This window comes from Chinchilla lanigera, unplaced genomic scaffold (genome assembly GCF_000276665.1).
Source record: "Chinchilla lanigera isolate Chin_1 unplaced genomic scaffold, ChiLan1.0 scaffold00083, whole genome shotgun sequence".
In the NCBI taxonomy this organism is placed as follows: domain Eukaryota; kingdom Metazoa; phylum Chordata; class Mammalia; order Rodentia; family Chinchillidae; genus Chinchilla; species Chinchilla lanigera.
The window spans coordinates 499,375-522,278 of record NW_004955484.1 but is presented as its reverse complement, the minus strand read 5'-3'; the positions used below and the strand labels follow the sequence as shown (position 1 = coordinate 522,278).

The window sequence follows — 22,904 nt, the reverse complement described above, 5'->3', positions numbered from 1 at the left end:
ATTGAGGTCTTGCATTCAACTTTTCTTTCCTTGGAACCACTGGAGTTGCCTCTTTCTGTTGTTTGGTGCTGGTGTGAGTTGTTTGGTGCGGTGTTTGAGTGCGGGGAGTGTTCCCTTTCTTCAGTGTTCCATCATTTTCCATTTTGGGGCCTTCTGGGAATTGCTATTAAAGAATATGATTGTAGAACACTGCTGTGTATTCTCCGCGTGATGCATTCATCACAATAAATCTACCCAAAGCATTTCATTTGTGGATCCGTACTCCTGAAGCACTAACTAAAATAAGAAATGTTAATTTCTTGCAGACTATTACCAGATGATTTCTATGTATCTACCAAGGAGGAATGTGTGTTCCCATGTGAGGAATTTCCATAATAAAATCCTGGCACCGCAGCCAAAGAGGATAGTTTTATAGAAACAGAGAAAAACAACAGCAAGTATTTTCCCGGAGGACAGTTTTAGCTACAATTCACCAGTGCTGCTTTGTTATTTCTGTCTTATTTTATGCTTTTGTTTTGAAACATAACGCAATTTTACCTGGACGCACTCCCGGATAATCAGGAATAGCTCAGCGTGCTGGCTGGCTCTGCCAAACGCAAGTCCTCCAGAAAATCAAAAGCCTCCACCTCCACCTCCACCGCCTTCGTCTGCCCCCAACTCTACCGCCGGCAGAGAAAAAAGGGTTAAGGATTATTGGAGAATAGAGGAGAGGGGAGGGAGCCCGGAGGAGGCCCACGAGGCTTTCATCACCCGCAGCTCTCAGCTCCGGAGCGCTGAGCTCCCTGAGCACCTTTTGGTTTGGAGCTGCTACCGATTTCTGGGACCGCTGCTGCGAGGAGTGGGCGTGGCCTCGGCAGTGTGGATGCTTGTTAGAAAAGAAGCTGGGTGCTTTTCAGGGAGGAGTAGGGCTGTGTGAGAAGGACAGAGAGTGAGAGGGAGGGAGAGGAGGTAGGAGGAGGAGGAGGAAGAGGAGGAGGAGGAGGAGAGAGAGAGGTAGAGAGAAAGAGAGAGAGAGAGAGAGACAGGAGTAGTAAAGAGGGAGGGAAGAGAAGCAGGGAGGAAGGGAGGGAGGAGTGAGATCAGATACAGGGAGAAAGGGAGACCTAGAGATACTGAACACCCAGTCAGAGCTGGGAGAGGGATAGAGCAGGACTCCAGCGTTCAGAGCTGCTCAAGATCTTTTGGGGAGCTCAATAAACCTGAACATGAGGTCTATCACCGGAGCTGTCCTCAACATGCTACTTCTGTTATCTACTCAAAATTGGAGCAAAGTGGAAGCTGGCAATTCCTGTAAGTATACCGCAAATGATTTAAAACTTGCAGGGGAAGGGGCTTCTTGCAAAAACTTTGATCCTGTTGTTTTCAGGATTATTATTTGCAACTGGGAATCGCGGCAAAGCATATTGCTACAAATGAAGCATCACTTAAAAATCCTGCAAATACGAGTGGGTTTACGTTTGGCTTTCCTTTTCCTCTGACCAAAATATGCACAGTGTTATCTTTCTCTTTTTGTCTGTGAACAGAATCTTACTCTCTTGTCTTTGAATATTCATTGAGAAGGCTGAAGTTCTAGTAAAACAGTAAATTAGCATCTTAACCAGGGAATAGCCTGTGAATGTCTTCATTTCTCCCTTTCTTTGGGATTACTGAATTTTGCTGGAATTGTGTCTAGCAGCAGAACAACCGGCACGCTTTGTATTAATGCTGCATTAGCTTAGATTTCTGAAGTTTGCGATTTGGCAGATGAGTAGCTGGCTGCATCTTTGAAATGATGCAGGCTAATAACTGAAACGTACTGCAGACTTCAGGAGCAGGGAGAACTGCTAGTGGCAAACCTCAGAATTGAGAGCTGTGTCCTTCTGCTTAGAGAAGGAGTCTAGGTGCACTCCCCAAAGAGGGGCCAATTTCTACACTGGGCTTAAAGGAAAAGCGTGCAGGTGCTTGTCCCCACCCCCCCAGGAGTACATAGTAATCGTTAGTGGTTAAATTTCTCACTTCATAAATTTGTGATTGAATATGCTGATTCTGAGTTAATTGACTCAGGGAAGATTTGTGAGAACCTTATTTCTAACTTGAATGTCATCCAAAAATCACTTGGCAGACTCTCTTCATCCACTTGCTGTTAGGGCTAGAAAAAGTTTTACAAGTTAAATTTGGGTTAGATTCTGTAAGCGGGAGAATTTCCCCCTGTACAGTGAATGATAAATAAGGTCGACAAATACAACTTTTTATGTCTGCCTCAGATTTTAAAGGAGAAGGTCATTTATTTTCAAGAAAGGGCTGTGAGGCCTGTCCAGGAATTTATGTTGCTGCTTTCTCCGCAAGTGTAGGTTTGGGGCACTAATACCAGAGAGCAGACATTTACTGGGGCACATCGTTTGTCAGCACTCTGGGGCTACACTGTGGGAAGAACCTTATGAACTTCCTGGACGTCTCAAGCCAAATGTCCATTCATACTTTGTGGCCACTGTGACTTTGTGTTTCCATTTGTGGGAGCTGCTTTTGTGACACGGTGCTTCTGTCATTTTGCAAAGAGGGAACTTCATTCCAGGTGCTGCCCTGCGTTTCGGATTCAAGTTTAAGTCAGATCTATGGGAACCCCATAAATCAATAAACTCTGCCTGACTTCTCCTAGTCAAAATCTTGGAATCCTGCAGTGGTAGCCTCTGACAAACATAGCAACCAGCCAACCAAAACAAATGACAACAGCAACATAGACACCCACACACAAATGAAGTTTTGTCCAAAAGGCCTAAGTAATTCATTTTACAACTGCTGAAGTACAACTGAAAAGGAAGCACTAGAGGTCACTGTTACGATGTGAAGCGCACTGCAGTAAGCATCCTTCCCTGAAGAAATGCAGAGCTTCACTCTGGCCTAACACGGTGTGTCTTTCCAACATCTCGCCTGTAGTTGGGTATGCAGTATGTTAATGTGCTTAATTGGACTGCTAGTCGTCTATGTTTTTTTTCTCGAGGCCCAGTTAAAAGTGTAACAACCAGATCAACATTTAATGGCCTTCTGTTGAATTTATCTTCTTAAGAAAGGAAAGGTGAGCACGGTCTTCAGATCTGATTGGCTCTGGCTGGGCCTTTCTTTGGGAAGTCACTTCATGCTCTCCTCAATAACTGGATGAATTTGGAGAACCTTTAAAATTTGAAATGATGGGGAACATTTAAATATTAAAATTGGATGCTTGATTAGCATACCTGTTCAGAGTTGACTATTCTTCAAATGTCAAAAGAGTAATTAAATGACTTCGTTCAATTAAATTTGCATTTAGTAATTGCTTGTTAATATTTTGATGAGGGGGTTTGTAGCTATAGATGATATAAAAGAAAATATTTTACTTTCCAATTTTTATTTTATTCTTCAATCTTTTGGAAATATTTGCTTTCTGGAAAGTACACTTGTTGCCAGGTTCTGGTACAGAGTGTATCATATATTTTATCTGTTTTGAAAGAACAATTATATAGATTTTTGAATATGGCTGAAAGTTAGCAAAAGGACAAGCAAACATCCACCGGCATAAACCCTTTAAAGTGTTATAACTCCAATAATTCTTCTGGACAGGATTGCATATTAATAAAAAGTGAATCAATTTTGAATTCCAATACTAAAGTCAGAAAGAACTGAATATAAATAAAGAAAATTAAAAGTCTCTCTCTCAGGTGAATACAAAGACCTTTTCCCTTTATTTACAGTTTCTTCATCAGGAGAAAATCTGTTATCCAATGAGTCAGGCTATGGCTACTAATATGAACATTTTCATGGTGTGGTATTCTAATCCTGGGATTAGGGGTGTTTTAATTTGAATGCTAATTGATCTAATTAATCAGATGGGAAACTTCACATTTGAGGAATTCTGTACAAATACACATATACCCACACAAATAAGTGTATGTATGTATACAACTATGTCCAAACTACAAGACCTATGTGCTTGTATACTCTTGGTGGCCCTGTTAAATAGTCATACCCATGTCTAAAGATGAAATTCATTGAACGGACACATCCTTTGACATTTCAAAAGCCTTAAACCAATCCCAAGTTTTTGGTTTTTTCTGGTCCAGATGAGTTTGTTAGTGTACTATGGTGCCCGTTTCATGAAAGGTTAGAGACAGAGCCTTGTAGAAAGGCTTGCTCCTTGAGGAGCTACTCTAGCCCTTGTGGGCTTCTTCGCTTCCTACTAAGTGACATAACACTAAAGGATGGAAAGGACATCTCTTTATTTTATGCTTGTTCTTGAGGTTTCATAAAGTCTGGATAAGAAGACATGTTTGGGGGAGAGGTCAGCTCATCACAAACGGAACAGGTGTAAACAGTAAGGTTAGTTAGAGCTTTGCTTTTGTTTTTACTCTTGCAGATCAGGTGATAGAAGTGCTCTGGTCACAAACAGCTTGAACCTTATGCTGAGAATAACTAATATTCACAAGTAGCTTCCCAATAACTTAATGAGAAGTTAGGATCTCGCTGTGTTCATATCTATCTCTAATTGAAAAAAGATATAAATGATATCTGCCCTAAAGGAAGCATTAAACACTGTAAGAAAATCAATAATAGTTGAAGGTACTTGGTTGAGTAGACAATCACCTTTATGGACCTTGGGGTGTAGCCCAAACGCAACAAGACAGATCCTCAAAATGGTACAACTCAATCTTGGAATCTTTCTTTTCCTTCCCTTCTCCCAAATTCATTTGCATAGCAAAAAATAGCCATAATACAACACTAGTAATAAATAAACAGTAGTAGTTATAATACAATCTAATTCTATGATGCAATGCATTAGTGGCTGACCTTCATATGTAAAGGTTAGAATGCATCTGGACTTACTTTTCTAACAGCAGTGGTGATTTATTTTCCCCTGTTTGGTGGATTCTCCACACTTACTGCATCTGATAAAGGAAGCTTTCATTTCTGGGATAATATTGCTCATAAGTTAACATGGGAGCAAACATGACTTCTACATGATGTTGTGTTTACTTAAGATAGTCACTACTGTGTTCTGAAATTATTTGTGGAATTTACATTACATGTAACAGTTTCTCTTCTGGAATCATCTATTTATCAGTATTAAATTGGCTTCTTTGGGGCTGGGGAGTTAGCTCAGCGGCAAAGCACCTGCCTGGCAAGCGCAACGTCGTGAGTTCGGTTCCCGGTACTGGAGAAAAACCAAAAAAAAAAAAAAAAAATTGGCTTCTTCAAAGACACAGGCTTAGTAGAATTGCATAATGTCAATTGTAGGATTTAGCTTAGAGTTTGGCAAACTTTGGCCCATGAAACAAATCAGGCCTATTACCTGTTTTTGTATGGTTTACGAACTAGAGTGATCTTTATGTTTTTAGCTAAAAAAATTAAAAGACCTCTTCATAGCACAAAATGATTATTTGAAATTCAAATTTCTGCCAACTTTTTATATGTAGAACTCTATGAGCAAAATTTGCACTGAATTCTTATTTATTTTTAATTCTATTGGTACAATTTTGTTAAAATTGGCTTTCCCTTTGCCTTATAAGTAATTACATAATATTCTTTACTCTCTGGCTCTTTATAGAAAAACTTTCACTGATCTCTAACTTAAATAAGATATAATACAATGATACACAGTGTACAAAATCTATTGTTAGGATAAAATTGAATCTTAATTATTTAGCATATGAATACCTGCCTGTGGAGTTGTATTACTGAAAGAAATGCTAAAGTTGCCAGGAACTATGAGAGAAGAAGCTGTTAAATTAATATTTTCCTGTTATGTTTCAACATAAACTTTCTAGTTCAAAAATCTTTTTTTTTTTTTTTTTTGGTTTTCTTTTTTGTTTTTTTTCCGGTACCGGGAATTGAACTCACGACATTGCACTTGCTAGGCAGGCTCTGTGCCGCTGAGTTAAATCCCCAGCCCCTCTAGTTCAAAAATCTTACTATTTAAATGTGTAAACATTAATTGTATTTATCCATAAAGCTTCAGCATTTTTTGTTAAGTGTGCATGTTTAATTGCAGTAATGCTATTAGCATATGATGTTTAACAATATACGTAATAATCCTAAACATCTTTTCTTTTTTTTGGTACCGGGAGTCGAACTCAGGACCTTGTGCTTGCCAGGCAGGCACTTATGCCACTGAGCTATATTCCCGGCCCAATATGTATAATAATCACATCTTAGATATTTAAAACAAAATTGGCTGTTATTTTACATTTTCATGAGTGTAAAGTGTTCCAATCCATCCCAATCAGAAACATTTGAAATCAAATTGATTAGGAGGGACATGTTCTTGTTTGAAGACTGTGATTGATTCTGTAACATTCAAAGCAGCTTCATTCTACAAGTCCTGAAATGGGCAGACAAATTGAAAAAAAGATTTTCATTTAAACATTACCCAGTGAGAATTCACAACAATGAAGCAAGTACCTGTCACCTACACACAGCAATGCAATTAATTTATTTGTACATCTCTTGTCTATTTGGAATCATATTTTTGATTTCTAAGAATGAATCATTGGCTTTATTTTATTTGCATTACACATTATAGTACTATTTTTAATGATTCAACTTTAAATTAAGATTTCTAAGTATCATCAAAGGCCAATTTCCAAATCAAAGGAAACTAGGACAGCCTCATAGAACCTACTGTCTGGGTGTCAATGAGAGTTGTGTCACAGTTTATGACTAAGCAGTATAAGTAGACAATTAGGGACACTAACCTTGGCATTTCAGTGCCTTGGATTTGATTTTACCTGAGAATACCAGTCTGAGTTTACAAATATCCATTTTTCTCATTTTGATGCTATGTTTAGAATTCAAATGTCTTTTCTCTCAGATTAATCAATATTGGGTTCTTAAGATGGTCAACGAATGAATCATTTGATTCTCAGGGTGCTGGTAAGTCCTAGGGTTAATCTAAGAAATATTTCACTACTCTTTCATATTCAGTTCCTCACTTCCTGATTGAAAGTTTTCAGGATGGTTTGGCTCCTGAAAACTGTAGGAAGAATGAGAAAAATGTACACAACCTTTTTACATAAATCTTATGCATGTCGAATATATTCATATTGGTAGATGAATATTCCTGGTGAAATATTAAATAATACATACTTTGTTCTATTTCTTCAATAGTCTAGTGTTTAAAAGATTGTTTATATCTTAATTTTTCATTTATACAAACATTTTTGGCCTCATTCACTTGTTTAGTATTTATCTAGTCTTATTGCTGTAGTTTGATCTCACTACTATTATGATTAGGAAGGGTTCACACATCACATAATACAGTAAGTCTCAGATTTACGAACAAGTTCTATTCTGAGAGAATGTTCCCAAGTTGGATTTGTTCATACTCCAACAAGTGAGTCTTATACAGTACACCTATGAATTGTACAGTACATCTGTGAAAGTTTGCAACTCAAAGGTTTGTAAATTGGGGTCTTACTGTATGTGCTTAAAATAGGAGTTGTTTCATTAATTAATCACATTCCTGAGGTGAAATGGGTTGTGTTGGTAAGGGTGGTACAGTGAACTCATAGAATATATAGATGGTTGTTTTGATGGGTATTTTATTTAGGAGCCTTTAGAAATATTTAATAAATATCTTCAAAAAACAGTTTTTGAGTTTTTTGAGTATTAAATGCTAAAGTTAGGTTTTAAGTACTAAGTGCTAAAGTTAGGTTTTGCTCACTTTAAAAAGAAAAATCTCAGGAAGCAAAGTAAATACCTCCAACTACATGCAGATAAAATTACAGAGCTTTACAAGACCCTGTGATTGCCACTGAAAATCTTAAAGGAAAAATATTTCCCAGCTAACCCAATACCCTGAAATGAAATAATTTACCCTTAAGATTACATTATACTTGGGACATGTTGAGATTTGAAAGAAAGGTTTAAAAATTCTTGGAAAATAATAATTTACCCATATTTCTAGTTTATAATAAATTGCTTTTCTAAATAAGAGGTCACTGGCAATTGACTTGTCTTCTTAAATTGTTTTGAGTAAACTTTGATGTCACATTTCAACATTGGAATTTCTTCAGTGAGTTCTAAGGCTGTAGTCATCTGAGTGCTTCAGATAAATATGTACGTATGTATGTATGTGTATATTTATCTGACTTCTAGAATTGCCCTTCCTTGCTTTTAATTCATGGTTAGACTCTGCCTTCTGCTTTCCAACTGACTTTTGAAGAATAAAGTTTTGACCAAAGTATCTTCTACCAAGATTTCCACATATATGGGCCTAGAGCTACAGTGTCACATAATGGTAAAGAATAAACACAAAAAAATCCATTACAAGATACCATTATGCCTTCTGTTGGTATTTGAAAATGGAAGAGTATGTGATGTATTTTCCCACCCATGCTATGAGTTTTTGTCATGGTCTATGGAAAAGTAGTACTTTGGTAATAAAGTTGGGGAAAAACAAGAGGTAAAAATGAGCCTGTTTATGTTACAGTTAATGAGTCATTCCAATGTAATAATTGGAAAAGTGAGTGAAGCCTGAAAACATTTGGCATTTTAAGTAGTTAAAAATTAGTAGCTATAAAATTTTTTAATGCCATAAGTATTTAATAGAGTAGGGATGAAATTTATCTCTAAGGTTTTTAAATCACAAAGGAAAAAGAAGTGATATGATATGTATCGTAGCTACAGTGCTAATTACTTTTTCTTATTAAGTACCTCTCATTACTTAGCTGTGCTCTAGAATATGATATTATGTGGTCCTAAATTGTAAAAGGCATATTTGTTTCTGTAGCCACTTTTTCCCCACTGGCAATTATGATACTTACAAAGGAGGTCATAGGTTGATATTAGTTTAGAAGCAGTATTTAAATATATAAATTTACCTGCCCTCTGAAATTACATTTATTGTGTAATTTTTAGACCAAGTATAACTGTGATTTCATTAGGCTACTTACTCTGCAGTTATAACCTACAGAAAAAATTTAAAATGTCCTTTACATAAGGGCACTGATAAACTCTCCTAGGAATTTGTTGTAAGCCTTGAATTTGGTAGTTGCTTGGATGACCTTGAACAGACATTTGATTCCTTGGTTCACAACAGAGATTTCACACTTTCCTGTCACTGTAAACCAATTAATTTTCTGGGTCCAAAAGAGGATTTTCCTGGAGAAATTAAGAAAGTGAAATTTCTAGGCTAAAGGCTTTGCTCTATAAGATTATGTATACATACATATATCATATATATCTTTAAGTCTTGTTTGCCTTTTAAAATCTGTTAATCAGCAGATGACCAAGAAGGAGAAACTAAATTTAACATGGTTTTTAAGGGAACTGAATTGCTGAGGTAATATTATCACTGTTTGTGTGTGTGTGTGTGTGTGTGTGTGTGTGTGTGTGTGTGCGTGTGTGTTCCCACATATACTGGAAGATATTTGGTGTGGGAATTGGGAATGGCATGCATTGGCAGGGAAAATAGGAAATATTGCCCCTAGGTGGGGCATTTTGAATTAAGCAGTATTGGGCTATAGAAGAAATTGTTTTGTATTTATTGTCCATACCAGAATGGTCTCCAATATGCTTTTAAAATAATATATAGAAATATATCTATTTACTTTGGTGTGAATATTACACAGTATATACCTACATTTAACATCAAATAATACCCTACAAATTTGTAGAACTTTATTTGTAATTTTAAAATATCAAAGATCACCAAAACCCCCTCAGAACGAACAAACAAAACAAACAAACAAACAAACAAACAAAAACATGTAGGATTAAGAATTTACAAGTTGCTTTTTTGGATGCAGTTGAAATTCATCCCAAACATTAGAAACAATATTGCCCTTCTGTGATTGCCAAGTTTTTATTTTCTAGGAACATGATATGAAGACTACAGATCCCTAAAACTGAACTCAACCCTTGATCATTTCCTGAGCGCCAGTCTTTGCGAATATGTCATGAACGCAAACAACGGTAGATAAGATTTGGGTTTAAAAGTCAGTAGGCAACTTGAAGCATGATTTAACTCTGGGAGACAATGCAGTAAAGGGATACTGGTGCCTAGAGAAGGGCATTATAAACAAAGTTCAGCGTTTCTCACATCATTCACTTTTATCTCCCAATTTTGGCTGATTTTAAACAAAAAAATCTATCTCCAAGGGAGAGAGCTGCATGAATGCTTAGCGATCCTCATAATTAAGGATTTATAATACATATTTACATTTGCCATGTTTTAGATGTTTAGGACTTAATTAAAAGAACATTGTTAAAATAAAAGCAATTCCATCTAAATTGGTGGTGAGGGAATTCTGTGCAAGGTTATAAAGTGGCTCAATTAGGTGCCTTTGCTCCATACTATGTATGATTTCTGTGCTTATTTGAAATGTTGTACTTTAGCACATAGATTGTATGATAATCCTGCAGAAGAAAACTTCACAACACTACCTCTTAAGTATCATAGCATGTGTAACCTTTCCTAAAACAAACAAAAAAAGAGACAACCTTTAAAAAGAAGAGTTAGAATGCATTGAAGAAAGCAAAGAGCAAACTGGAGATAATGTTTGGTTTCTTAAGCATGTAGCATGCTTTCTCACAAAGTGAAACATGATCAAATATAACATTTCATAATCAAATACAGCATCTATTAAAGGAATGGGAGAAGTAGGCTAATAAAAATATGATGTAGGATTTTGAGTACTAAAAATAAAATTATGCTCCCAATAATTTGCCAGGGTTAACATGTAAAACTAAGATTAAATTCATTTTTTACTGGTCTTCCTTGCAAATGACCACATCCATTTCTCGGAAGCCTTGTTATATGCTTGCCTATGGAATGGCTTTTTTATGTATATATGTATAATTGTAACATAAAGTAGATTAGTACGGAGACAATGTATGTAGTGCCATTAATCACAGCAGCAATCTGTAGGGAAGATACCAGGAACTTCTCTGTTTTTCTGAGTTAGCAAAATTGAGCCTCCTGTGATCATTTTCCTCTTTCATTTTCCTGGATATGAGGATGATCTGGCTGTGACATCTGTCATGTTAGCGTTTGCCAGGGCTGACTTGGCTGATCCGGCTGGTGAGGCAGCTGTCCCTTCTTCCTTCCTCATTGCTTCCTGTGACTTCCATTCCCTCCAACCTTGATTATGCAATATTTTTTTTAAAAAAATTAATAGATGCAAATGGTTTCAAAAAATAAGCAGCTATATTTCACGGTCAGGTGTTTCCAGGTGTTTAAGTTCAGGTTTATTAGCGCCACAGCCACAAAGTGCTTCTACTCTGTATTTGCTGATCTTACTTTAGTTCGTTGTTACTGTTTTCTTCCCTTGAAAATCCTGGTAACTCCGCCGTCCTCTGGCCTCTGTCTCTTAGGCCTCACCTCTGTTGTCCTCTTTGCTTGGCCTGGATTCCCCTTAGTCACCTCCCTGCAAATTCCCCTGAAAAACTTCTTAAGGCAAGCCTCATGCCCTTCCCCGCTGAGCAACTGACTCACCTGTCATCCTTTCCCATCCTACTGGGGATGGCAAGCAGAAATTCCACCCCACTGGGTATGCTTTCCTATTCTTGTCCTGATCAGAGAGCATCAAAACTGATTTTTTTTTTAAAGCCTCCTTTGTAAAAAAAAAAAAAAAAAAAAGTAAAACCTTTAATAGACAAATGTAGTTTTTTTGCAAACATTTCTGTATGCATACCACCTAGCACAGTTGCCTGGAATAAAGAGGATTTTCAACAAATATGGAAAACATAGATCTGTGGATGGTGTGCATTTGGTGTTTTAGTAAAAACAGCAAACTCAGAGGAGAGGAACAGTTCACGTGGAATAGCATGTGTTATTTTAATGATCAAATGATTTTAATGATTAAATGATTTAATGATTAAATGATTAATGATCAATTTTTAAGAGAACATTCAATTTTGCTACCCTTTTAACTTTGACTTTATATTCACCTCTATTATATTTCATTTTGTTAAGTTAAATACTTTATCCTAGTCTGTTATAATCCGTTAGGAGGCATATTCTCCCATTCGACCTATTCTTATTGTTTCTCCCTCACCCTTTCTTCCTCTCCCCACTCAATTTTTTATTTAGTGCAAATGCAGTTTTGTAGCCTCTAGGTCCAGTCACGTTGGATTGAAGACTCTCATTGCACACACAAATAAAAAATGCACCACGAGTGTAAAATAAGGGTGGTACAGTATCTGCCTTTAACCCCAACAGTCTGGGAGGCTGAGGCAGGAAGATTAGCAGTTCAAGCCTCACTTGGACAATCTGGTGCCTTAGTGAAACCCTGCCATAAAAAGTAAAGGAGTTAAGGATGTAGCTTAGTGTGAAGGCCCTAGGTTCACTGGAAGTATGAAACCAAACAAACGAAGAAAATCTGCATTGTATTCTCTACAGGAAGAAACTTTCAATTCCTTCATGTACTTTGGATTTCAAATATTCTGTATTGACCTTTATTTTACATTTTCTGATTTGAAAACCTTTCTTCTTCACAAAAGGTAGAAAAAAGATTTAACTACTTTCCTACCTTTTGTCTTGTCAGAGTGTACCTGCAACTTTGCTCTTTTTGTGTCGAAAAACATCTGCAAGACATTTGCAATTTTTATCAGCATTAATGAGTTCTGAATTTTTATTTTCTCCCTCTTTTAATTGCATGCCTCTTTCATGATTTTCTTGTAAAACTCTGTCACTTCTTTTTGGATTCCTCTCACGTTTTGTCTCTCCTTGTGCACATATTTGTGATTTTCATTGCCAGGATTTTATAGTTCATAGCACTGCACACATGTTGACATATGCTGTCATTAGTAATGACAGATATCCCTTTGAGTTAGGCTCTGCGGACTCTAAGGTGGTGGGCTGTGCTTTTTCTCATTTTCTTCTCACACAGGTCTCTGAAGCAGGTGTTACGATGCTACTTTTATAACTAGGAAACAAAAATTCAGCTGTGATGGAAGGGACTGTGTAGGGGTGAGCAGAACTAGGACTTGGACTTCAAAGCCAGAGCTCTTTGAAATGCCAGGTACCATCTTTCCACAACCCTTTGAAATCACCTGCCTTGTATGTTACAACTTTCACTGGCTCATCCTCTCTGGCATAACTTTTAAAATGTAGTTTTACTTTCAGTGGATGTATAATTGTATATATTTATGGGGTATAGTGTGACATTTTGATACATGTACACAATATATTGATATCTGATTAGAATAATTGGCATAACTGTCACCTCAGACATCTATCTTTTTTGTGTACATTAATTCCACTTCACTGAATATTTGGAAATGATGCAATTAATTGTTGTCAGCCATAGTTACTATGTTGTGTTGTAGAACAGTACAAGGTATTTCTGCTGTCCAGATGCACCCCTGGACCTAGTAACCAGTTCCTTACATCCTCCACAGCCTTCTCTACTTCTATAAAAATCATCTTTTTAGTTTTTACATATAAGAGATAACATGTGGTATTTGTCTTTCTGAGGTGTGAGAAATTCTAAGATGATACTTCTGCTTTCTTCCAAGGATTCTGTCACTGGTATTTTAACAATGAGCTCTTTCTTACTGTCAAGGTGAAATGTCAGGCATTCATTCAGAGCAGATAACTGTGAAATTTTCTCTTCTGTTAAAAAAAGTTTCTCTACCAACCTCTTTGCTTCCTGGTACCCAAGATTCATTTATCCCCTGTACATTCTTTCTTTGAGTCAGTGCCTCCTAGAAGTGGATATTTGGAGGTAAAATAGCCCAAACTTGTGCAGTTGCAGCTCTGGCTGTCCAAGGTGCTCTGGCTGTTCTGTTTCTGTCTTCTCTTTGACTAAGTCCCTATGTTCAGGAACATACTCCTTTGGCTGCTGTGTTAGTCTGCTAGGGCTGCCGTATTGACCCCCACCCCATGGAGGGGCTTAACCATCCAAATTCTACCATTTCAACAGATCCAGAAGCTGGAAATCCAAGATCAAGTTGCCATCAGCATTGGTTTCTGGGGGTTTTCTCTTCCTGGCTTATGCAGGGTCACCTTCTGGTTTTGCTCCGGTACTGGGAACCAAACTCACGACCTTGCGCATGCCAGGCAGGCGCTTTTGCCGCTGAGCTAAATCCCCAGCCCCATGCAGGGTCACCTTCTCACTGTGTCTGCTTATGGCCCTCGCCTGTGCAGTAGAAGGGTAGTAGGAGGGAGATGGAGCAACAGAAACAGAAGGAGAGGAAGGCAAAAAGCCTGCGCTAATGCCTTTCCTTATCTGGACACCTGTCTTCTTGGACTAAGACCCCACCCTTAGATGTCATTTAGCTGTAATTAGCTCCTTGTGGGGCTTCACCACATGACTTGTGGGCCCACATAATTCAATCCATCCTGGGTGTTCTTTCCACTACAACTGTGGACATAAAATAACTTTTCTTTTGGTATTTCGGAGGTAATTTGCACGTTCAACAGCAGATACATTGCTTTTCCTGATTGAGATGAGTCACAGGAGAAAAGTCATCCTCCAGTTGCATCCTTCCTGTGTGGGGCTGCTGGGATCCCTTCTGCTGTGCCTTCTCTTTAGCTAGTCACCACAGGGGTCCCTGCTGCCCTGTCCCTTCACTCTTTCCTTGTATATCCACAAATGCTGTCAGAGTGCCTGTGCCTAAGTGTTTCTGATCTCAACGATACCCCCAATGCCTTTTGGTCATGTCAACACAGTTTTATGTTTTCGAAGCAAGTCATTTCCTTTGAGTGAATTATTCTATTTCACAGACTCCTTCCAGCAGTCTTAGAGATTCATAGGATGATAATTTACTGCCCTTTGTTAAAATCACTGCTTTATTTATCACTGACATTTCTACAGCTGCTTTCACGAGTATGATTTTATCCCCTTCAAATTACTCTTTCCTTTATGTTACTGAGCTCTAGCTATGGTGTGATTTGTTCTGCGTGCTTCTTACAGCCAGCCTCTCCTCCAAATTTGATCATGAGATTGTTTTTCTCTGCCCACCTTCTCCCTTCCTAATCCATAAAGCTCATAGTACGTCTTTTTCCTCCTTCTCCCTGTGATATAGCCTATGCCTTTCCCCAAACAAACAAAACATAAATAAATCAATGATCATTATTCTCATAACTTCAAAAGTCAGTTTATAATTTGTCTAAGTTGAAATTTGTAGAATGCCCTCCAAGTAGGGGGACCTGGGACAGATGTCTGCCATATATTGTTTCACTCAATCTGAACACAGCATCTGTTCCTTCCTTGTTTTTTCCTCACATGCCCCTCTCTCCATCCTCTCCACCGCATTTCTCTTATGGCTAAATAGTCTTCCTATTTGTCTTTGAGAGGGTTCATAGTAACTCCTAGAATGGGTACATCGTTACTTAGACATTCCTCTTTTTGAAGCAGTTGGTTGTTCATTGATTTATTCTTGAACTCTCTTAGTCTGTCTGCTTCTGGTAGCACATGACTCCCTTAGGACCCTTGTCATTCCCTAATATCGCAGCATCTGAAGCCACTTACAAATGTCAGTGTCACGAACTGCGCAGTGCTGTGGGTTATCTCACTTTGTCTTGTGAAAATACGGATTTCCTTAGGAGGGAGAAATTTAAAGCCACAACAGTTTCCTTCTACCTTTCTCCTTTCTGTTCAAGAATTTATAACACTTAGGGATGGTTCTCTGTCTCTTCCAGCAGTAGCTTTGTTCGGACATGAATCAGAGGTGGTGGGTAGGGATTGTCACGACTGACAGATCTCAGGAGCGTATCTGTCACCCTCCGGGAAACCCCTTCCCTCATCAATTGGTCTTGTCAGTTACACGCACAGCCATCTCTCCAGCTCTTAGCAGCATCACCAATCTTCCACCTGTGTCCCTCTCAGGAGCTCCCCCCTGTGGCCCCCGATGGGCCTCTGCCAACACAAGTTCCCTTTTGTGACCATCAGCCTGGTGTCTTCTCCAGAAGTTGTGAATCATATTTATGGGGAGAACCTGCTAACCGCCATATCACTCCTTTCTTGGTCCCGATTTTCTTTGCCTTTTTATTGGTATAACATATGCTTGTAATGGATGATATGTATATTTATTTTTGGCAATCTGTATACAGACATATGTTTCTCGACCATTAATAAGTTTCTCCCCACTTCCTACCCCACCCCATCTCTTCTTCCTGTAATCTCCATTCTACAAATCCTGGTGCTTATTTTGTTTTCTTCCAGCATTTTAGACCTCTCTGTCTTCCTTCTTTAAAAAATATTCATATTTTCCATCTTTTTGAGAAATGTGTCATTTATTCAAGAGAACAGGCTGGTGTCGTTCACTACTTTCACTCCCTTCACAGTCAGGGAAAGCCACGTGTATTTCATGAACATCCAACTGAAAAAGAAAGCACTTCAGATTGGTAACTTGGAATGTGAACTGTTTCCATTGCTAAACTTTCACCAGTGCTACGTAAGCCGGTCTCCTGCAAAGCAGACCTGTTTCTGCCTGATATCTAATGGGCCTCTAAGAAGTGTGTTCCTCATTAACGCTAACCTTTTTCTACAAAGGAAAAATATCAGAGATTGCCAAATCCCCTTGTGCCTGACACTTTCTTAGACTGTTGACCTCTGTGTGTCTTGTCCAGCTCTCTTTGTATTGTGCCCGAGGCTCTTAATATCTCTTTTTTACCACTCATAAGCAACAGACTGCACCTTTACATATTCGCTTTATTGAAGAAAGCAACAGGATTACCATTTTAATAATATTTTCTTTAACAATGTTTATGAGCTGTTTTCCAGTTTCATTACTTTTATTCTTATCTTTTATTTGTATACTTATTATATAAATAAAAAAAGGTAAGGGGAAATGATTACATAGGGCATTAATGAACTGGTCACAAAGGGAATCTCTTTATCATTTGCATAATAAATTTTTATGGAGACTCCTGTGACTCTGTACCTAAAGCATTCATTTAGAAAGAATCTTTGTGAAATCATTTTGTAGCTATTTGCTTGGAACAAATGGGAGATTGTTGAAAATAAATACATTTAGTCACACTTATCATATGCTAGGGAAAATATCATGTGAAGTTGTTTAGTAAATGCTTAAGTTTACAGTGATGCATATTCCAGCCCTGAGAACAAAAAAAAATGAGACAGGGTCTCACTCATGTTGACCAGGTTGGTTTTGAAGTCTTTTACTCAAATGATGCTCCCACATCAGCCTTCAAAGTTTTGGGCCAAGAAGCAGGCTACCATGTTTGTTTGTTTGTTTTAATTAAATATACAATTAATGTCTAGAAAGGGAGTGTAGAATTTTTAGTGGAGTCATTTTAACTCAGAATACTGCTCAGTTGTCCTCTTTGTTTACTGCAGTCATTTCTTAAACTATTCATCCTTCGAAACACAAGAGAGGCACACGGGGTGAGTTCATGTCTGTCTATCCAGTTGCTATTTCAGGGGCTCTTACTTTCTTAGTGAGTTTCTGGTCTGATATGTAGAAAGACAAATAGCATATCAGAGGTTTTAGAAGAGGATGTGGTAGCTAAGAAAACTACCCATCCATCATCCATCCATTTATCCATCATCCATCCCTCCCTCCATCCCTCCATCCCTCCCTCCATCCCTCCATCCACTCATCTTCTGTGGTAGCTATATATGAGTTTCTTGTGCTGTTCAAGGTAGGGGATTAAAGTCATACATGTGTCCCAAACTCTGCCACCCAGGGACCCTAAGCCAAATGGAGAAGGCATAAAGACATACCTTAAAGTAACTCCAACAAAATGCTCCTGTGATGCATGAATAAATCAGTTCAAACATGGATTTTACATAGTAGCATTCTGATACTTTTGGTAAGTGATGCATTTCTTCACATTACCTTTAAAAATCGATAAATGACCAGGAATAGAGCTAGAGTTGATGTTAGATAAATTTTTCATATTTTTCACCTGAGTATGGACAGTTTGACAAGTTACCCCCAAGAATTACACTGATTATGTTCCATGTTAAATGATCCCTGTAGTTATACACTTTGGGACTCTGGTTATTTTTCAGCTGGCACTGATGGTTCAGAGAATTATGCCTAAGAAAGAAAAGATATAATAGCTAAATACCTTATAATGGTTTTTAGTGAAATATTTTTTACATTCTCTGAATGTATGTGGTGCTATAGAAACAATTACACTTCAGCCAGTTGTTTGGTTCAGAACTGCAAACCCAGGCTGAGGCAAGAAGATTGCAAATTCAAGAACTGCCGGGCAACTAAGGAATTGAAGAGTTTATTTCAAAATACAAGAAAAAGTTGGCTGTGGAGGTAACTCAGTGAGAAGTTCCCTGGATTCAATTCCTAGGACCACTGAAAATAAGAAAAACAACAACACTGAGTCCTCAGTAGGCGCTAGAAACTGTTCACGCCCTCACTGGGCAGAGTCCTGTGGGCTCTGGCCTACAGGTTTGCAAATGGGCAGCATATGAGTTTGCAATCAAAGAACTAGAATTTTTAAAAGAATCTTTTATTTTAGTACATTGTAAGAAATCTTCATAATTTGAGGAAGTTCTGCAGCATGGATTTTTATGTCTGTAAATAAATAATTTTAGAACAGCTAAAAAAAATTTAGAGTTCTCAATATTAGAAGTTAGAGTTTTAGAACTGCCAAAAAAAAAAATTAGAGTTCTTAATAATTCTCAATAAAAGAATTAATTACTCTTCATGAAGTAGTGCTGTTGTCCATTCAGTCTATTAAAGTGTTCCTACATCTTATAATTTCCAAGACTTCTTGGCTTCATCTTACTCTGCTCATGTTATTCATTCAACAAATATTTAGTAAGCCTACATAGCGTGGTGCCTATCATTACATATGTTTTTAGCATCAGCAACTTCTTGACAGCAGCTGAGCATAGAAGTTTTGACTCTCAGATACAAAATGCTTTTGTGATAGTGTTTTATGCCTTTAAAACAAAATGTAAGGTATTGTTCAGGGGGCTCACAGGAGGCGCATTGTCAGGACCAGCAAACTGCTCAGTGGCTGCAGGGGCTGACTCTAACCCAGATCATGCTGGGCTCACAGCTCAGCCTTGCCACATCCTGGTTCTGTAGAAAAGTGTGGCGCAGTGTGAGAGCACGATGAGAGAGAGGGACACAAAGAATGTGGGGTGGCCGTAGGCAGAGCATCAGGTGTAAGCAGTGGGAACCCATGAAAGCCATTTGTTGAAGGATGAATAGGAACCAGAAGGGGAGAGAAGTGGGAGAACACTCTAATCAGAATGATGTCCACAAAAGCATGAGCATTTGAATGCTCCCCAAGTAGTTCAGAAGGCTGGACCTGAGGTGAGGTATGGCAGGAGATGAAAGTAAAAACTGTCACATGTGGGCCAGGTCACATTCTGTCATCCAGAATCTCAAGGAATCATTGCTCTCACCCATGTTATGTGTGAATGCCGTGGATTAGATTTGCACGTTGTAAAATTATAACTCTTGGCAGCCTTAGGATAGGAATGATGAGGGACAGGGACTGGAACGGACATGGTGATAGAGAGAAGGTAATATTTTCATTTCACAGGAACATGGAGGACTGACGTAATGTCATAGCTGATTGGAAGCAGAGCTAGGGGAGAACACGGAGTGGTCAATTCTGGTTGGTGGTTTTTTCTTTTGTCTTACGGATGCATTCATCTTTCTCAATGTGCAATTTGTTTTTTCTCTTTAGGGGATTTCCTGTGGTTTCTTATGAATATGAGATTTTAAGTGCATTCATATTTTTAAAAAATTCTCTTCTTGAACTTCTTTATAAAGGAACATATTTAAAAATTTTTGAGCTTGTGCATGATATGGGTAAATGGAATATTTTAGGAACAATCATACTATGGTAATATTGAGAACAATGTTCTTTGAAATAAGGCCCAGAAAACTCCTTTCTGGCACGTTGTATTGTTGCACATGAATGACGTCACTTTCTGTGGCAAGAACAGAAATGTACCCTGAAGTAAAGCTTGCGTGGAAGATGCTTCCCCTTCCCTGAGCACTGTGATGTTGTGGTCCAGATGGGAAAGGTTAAATACTTTCCCCTTATGACAAAGTGCTGAATTCCTATCACTGGGTTGTTGAAATGCTGCAGGCCAAAACAGTTAGGGTTTCAGTATTAATCACGGGCTGTGTGAAGGGAGCCATTGACAGGATGGAAAAGCAAAAGTCAATCAAAATTCTAAAATGTGCTCTTCAACTTCTGCTCAATTTGCTTAAAGAAACTTTTGCTAAGCGCTTGCCAAGTTGGAACGTGCTACAGAAAATAAGTGCATAAAGACACGCAGGCCCTGCTCTCAAAATAGAGAAGGGAGGGGCAGAGACGTGTGGAGAGAGAAATGGTACAGTTCATCATGATGGTACTAATTGCACCATTTTTGGAAATGTCACATCATTGTGCATCCATTTCTTTTGCTGTATCTGGGGATTTAGTGGCTATTGGTGAATGCTGCTCAATTATTGACCATCTCTGACACCCCCATAGCATGGGGAAGAGCTGAGGTAATTGCCCCTCCAGAGAGCTTTAATTCTCCAGTGTGTTCTGCGTGTACCACAATCTTGTGAGATTTAATCTGTGGCAGGAAACATTTGAGGCTTCTGGTTGCTCTCCCATGCAGCTGTTACATTTTTAAAATGTGCCTCTGGACATACCCAGCTATGGAGAAAAACCCAGAAGGTTTTTCCCAACCAAGTTGTGAAGAAATAACTCTTACTAATTTACCAATGAACTCCGAGGACTGATGAAAAATAAGAGGAAAAGCTCTTCTTGTTTTTGAAAGTATTTTAGCATTTGTGCATCAGAATTTTAAGTATGGTCATTAAGACCTGGTCATCAGGGGCTGGGGATTTAGCTCAGTGGCAAAAGCACCTGCCTGGCAAGCGCAAGGTAGTGAGTTTGGTTTCCGGTACTAGAGGAAAAAAAAAAGACCTGGTCTTCAGAAAGCTATTTTAATTGATGATACCATTTAACTAACTTTTCTTGACCACTTAAATATTTAATTTACATTTTGTTTAAAATCAAGAAACATTTATTAAAAATGTGTTAGGCAGCAATTTGAGTCCTACAAGTATACATTCCTTGTATTACAAAGTACCTGAGGTGTTGAATGAACTAAAATAAGACAATGATTTGTATTTATTCAACCACAATAATACATTTAATTTATTATGTTGTTGCTCTAAGAATAGAAAAGAAAATATTATTTCAGATGTGCATATTATGAACTGATTTACAGAGAAAATTAAACTTTAGTACTGAGGAAAGAGATAGTAATTTTATTTGATTTACTTGATTTTACCTGACTCTAATGCATAACTTAAATTTCTCCCAAGTTCGCTAAAATATAAATGCTTCCAGGTCTTGAAATAATCCATTATTTTTAAAAGAATTGTCAACATTTTATAAAAAAAGCCCAAGAGTTTATGATAGATAGGTAATATTTCAAGTCTTAATGGACATAGGTAAATATTCCACTGTGTTATTTGCAGTGTGCTTTATCTAAGAACTTCAGATAAGTTTCCCTTTTGGTTTTGTTGAGCATCTGCAAGATAGAAAAAAGTGTGTTAAAAGTTTTTACATCATTCATGCAATAAAATCTGATAAACCAGATCTGAAGCTAGCAGTCAGACGTGATCTCTGCTTCTCTGTCCCCACCTGCAACCCTCTGTGTGTCAGGTGTTATTTTTTTCTGATCAGCTATAGCTACAGACACCAAAATACACTTTTATTTCTCTATATCTATATATAGATACACAAAATTTTATTGTGTCGTTACTCATGCATCGATTCAAACCACTGAGCTCCCTCTTTTGAGGCCCTACGTCCCCCTTCCCTTTCATCCGCTGCCACAGGCTCTTTAACCACACTGTGGGGGCTGAACACTTAGACAAGAATGGGAAATATGTGAGCAGAGCATTCCAGTGTTCTATCTTAATTACTGTGCAAAAGGGGTCACGAGGTGCTATAAAAATGAGGAGGACACTTAAGCCCAAGGAGGGCAGCGGAAGGGTCTTTGTCTGGAGGCCATTCCCAGCTGATGTTCTCAGCTTTGCCACAGAGCAGTGAACATACTAGTTTAATCAAAATGTAATAGCCGGGCTTAACAGAATGTGATAATCAAAAGGTAATAGTCCTGGAGCATCCATGGTAAGGGTTGATGGGGTGAGAGGATGTAGTATTGAAGATGGGTCTATAATTAACAGTCCAGGTTTTACGGATGGCAATTAGATTGCTTATATTACCACATTCCTGTGTGTGTGAGGTGGGGAGGGTGCTGGAATACAGCCAGAGCCTCAGTTCTCGCCAGGGCCCACACCAGTGTAGAAATTCATTACCTTCTGAGAGTAAGGCGCAAAGCCAGTAATGGGAGGAACAACATCCTGAAAGTAATAGAAGTGGGGGGCTTGTGATAATCATATAAAATTCCTCAAGGACTCAACTGGCTTAGCAATGTTGGCTACCTGGACTATGAACTATCTCCAGACCACACTCCTATCAAGGGGGATATTTCCAGAGACCCTCAATTTCTCCTTCATCAAACCATGGAAAAAAGCAATGTGGTGGTGGGTAATTTCTTTTTCTTTTCTTTATTTCTTGGGGGGTACTAGGTAATGAACCCAGTGATGCTCTGCCAGTGAGCTGCATCGCCAACCATATTTTTTAAAATTTTGAGACAGAGTCTTACTATGTTGCCCAAGGTGGCCTTAAAGCTATGATTTTCCTGCCTCAACCTCCCAGATGGTAGGGAGTATAGGTATAGGTACCATCATACCTGACATGCTGGGCATTTAATACCAATACCGTGTTGAGTAGAGGAAGATAGCATAGATACGATATTCAAGTGAAGTTAGTACTGGGTCAGTTCCTCTTTTCTTATTGTGATCTGTTCTTTAGGACCGCAGAGGTTTTTCTTTAATAGTCTTTATTCACATGGACACTATAAATATTACAATTTCCTTTTGCTGCAAAAGTAGAGGAAATAATCTTTATATAAGAATCCATTCCT

The 22,904-nt window shown here is 38.2% G+C and overlaps 1 protein-coding gene across 1 annotated transcript in view; it reads left to right on the top strand.

Annotated features, from left to right (window-relative positions):
• The first annotated feature begins 1,145 nt into the window (after positions 1–1,145).
• Positions 1,146–22,904, top strand: part of Cntnap4 (contactin associated protein-like 4) — a 262,902-nt gene continuing 241,143 nt past the window's right edge. Inside the window, 1 exon segment of the mRNA XM_005403431.2 lies at positions 1,146–1,290. Within this exon segment, the coding sequence (XP_005403488.1) occupies positions 1,206–1,290 (85 nt within the window). The 5' untranslated portion in view covers positions 1,146–1,205.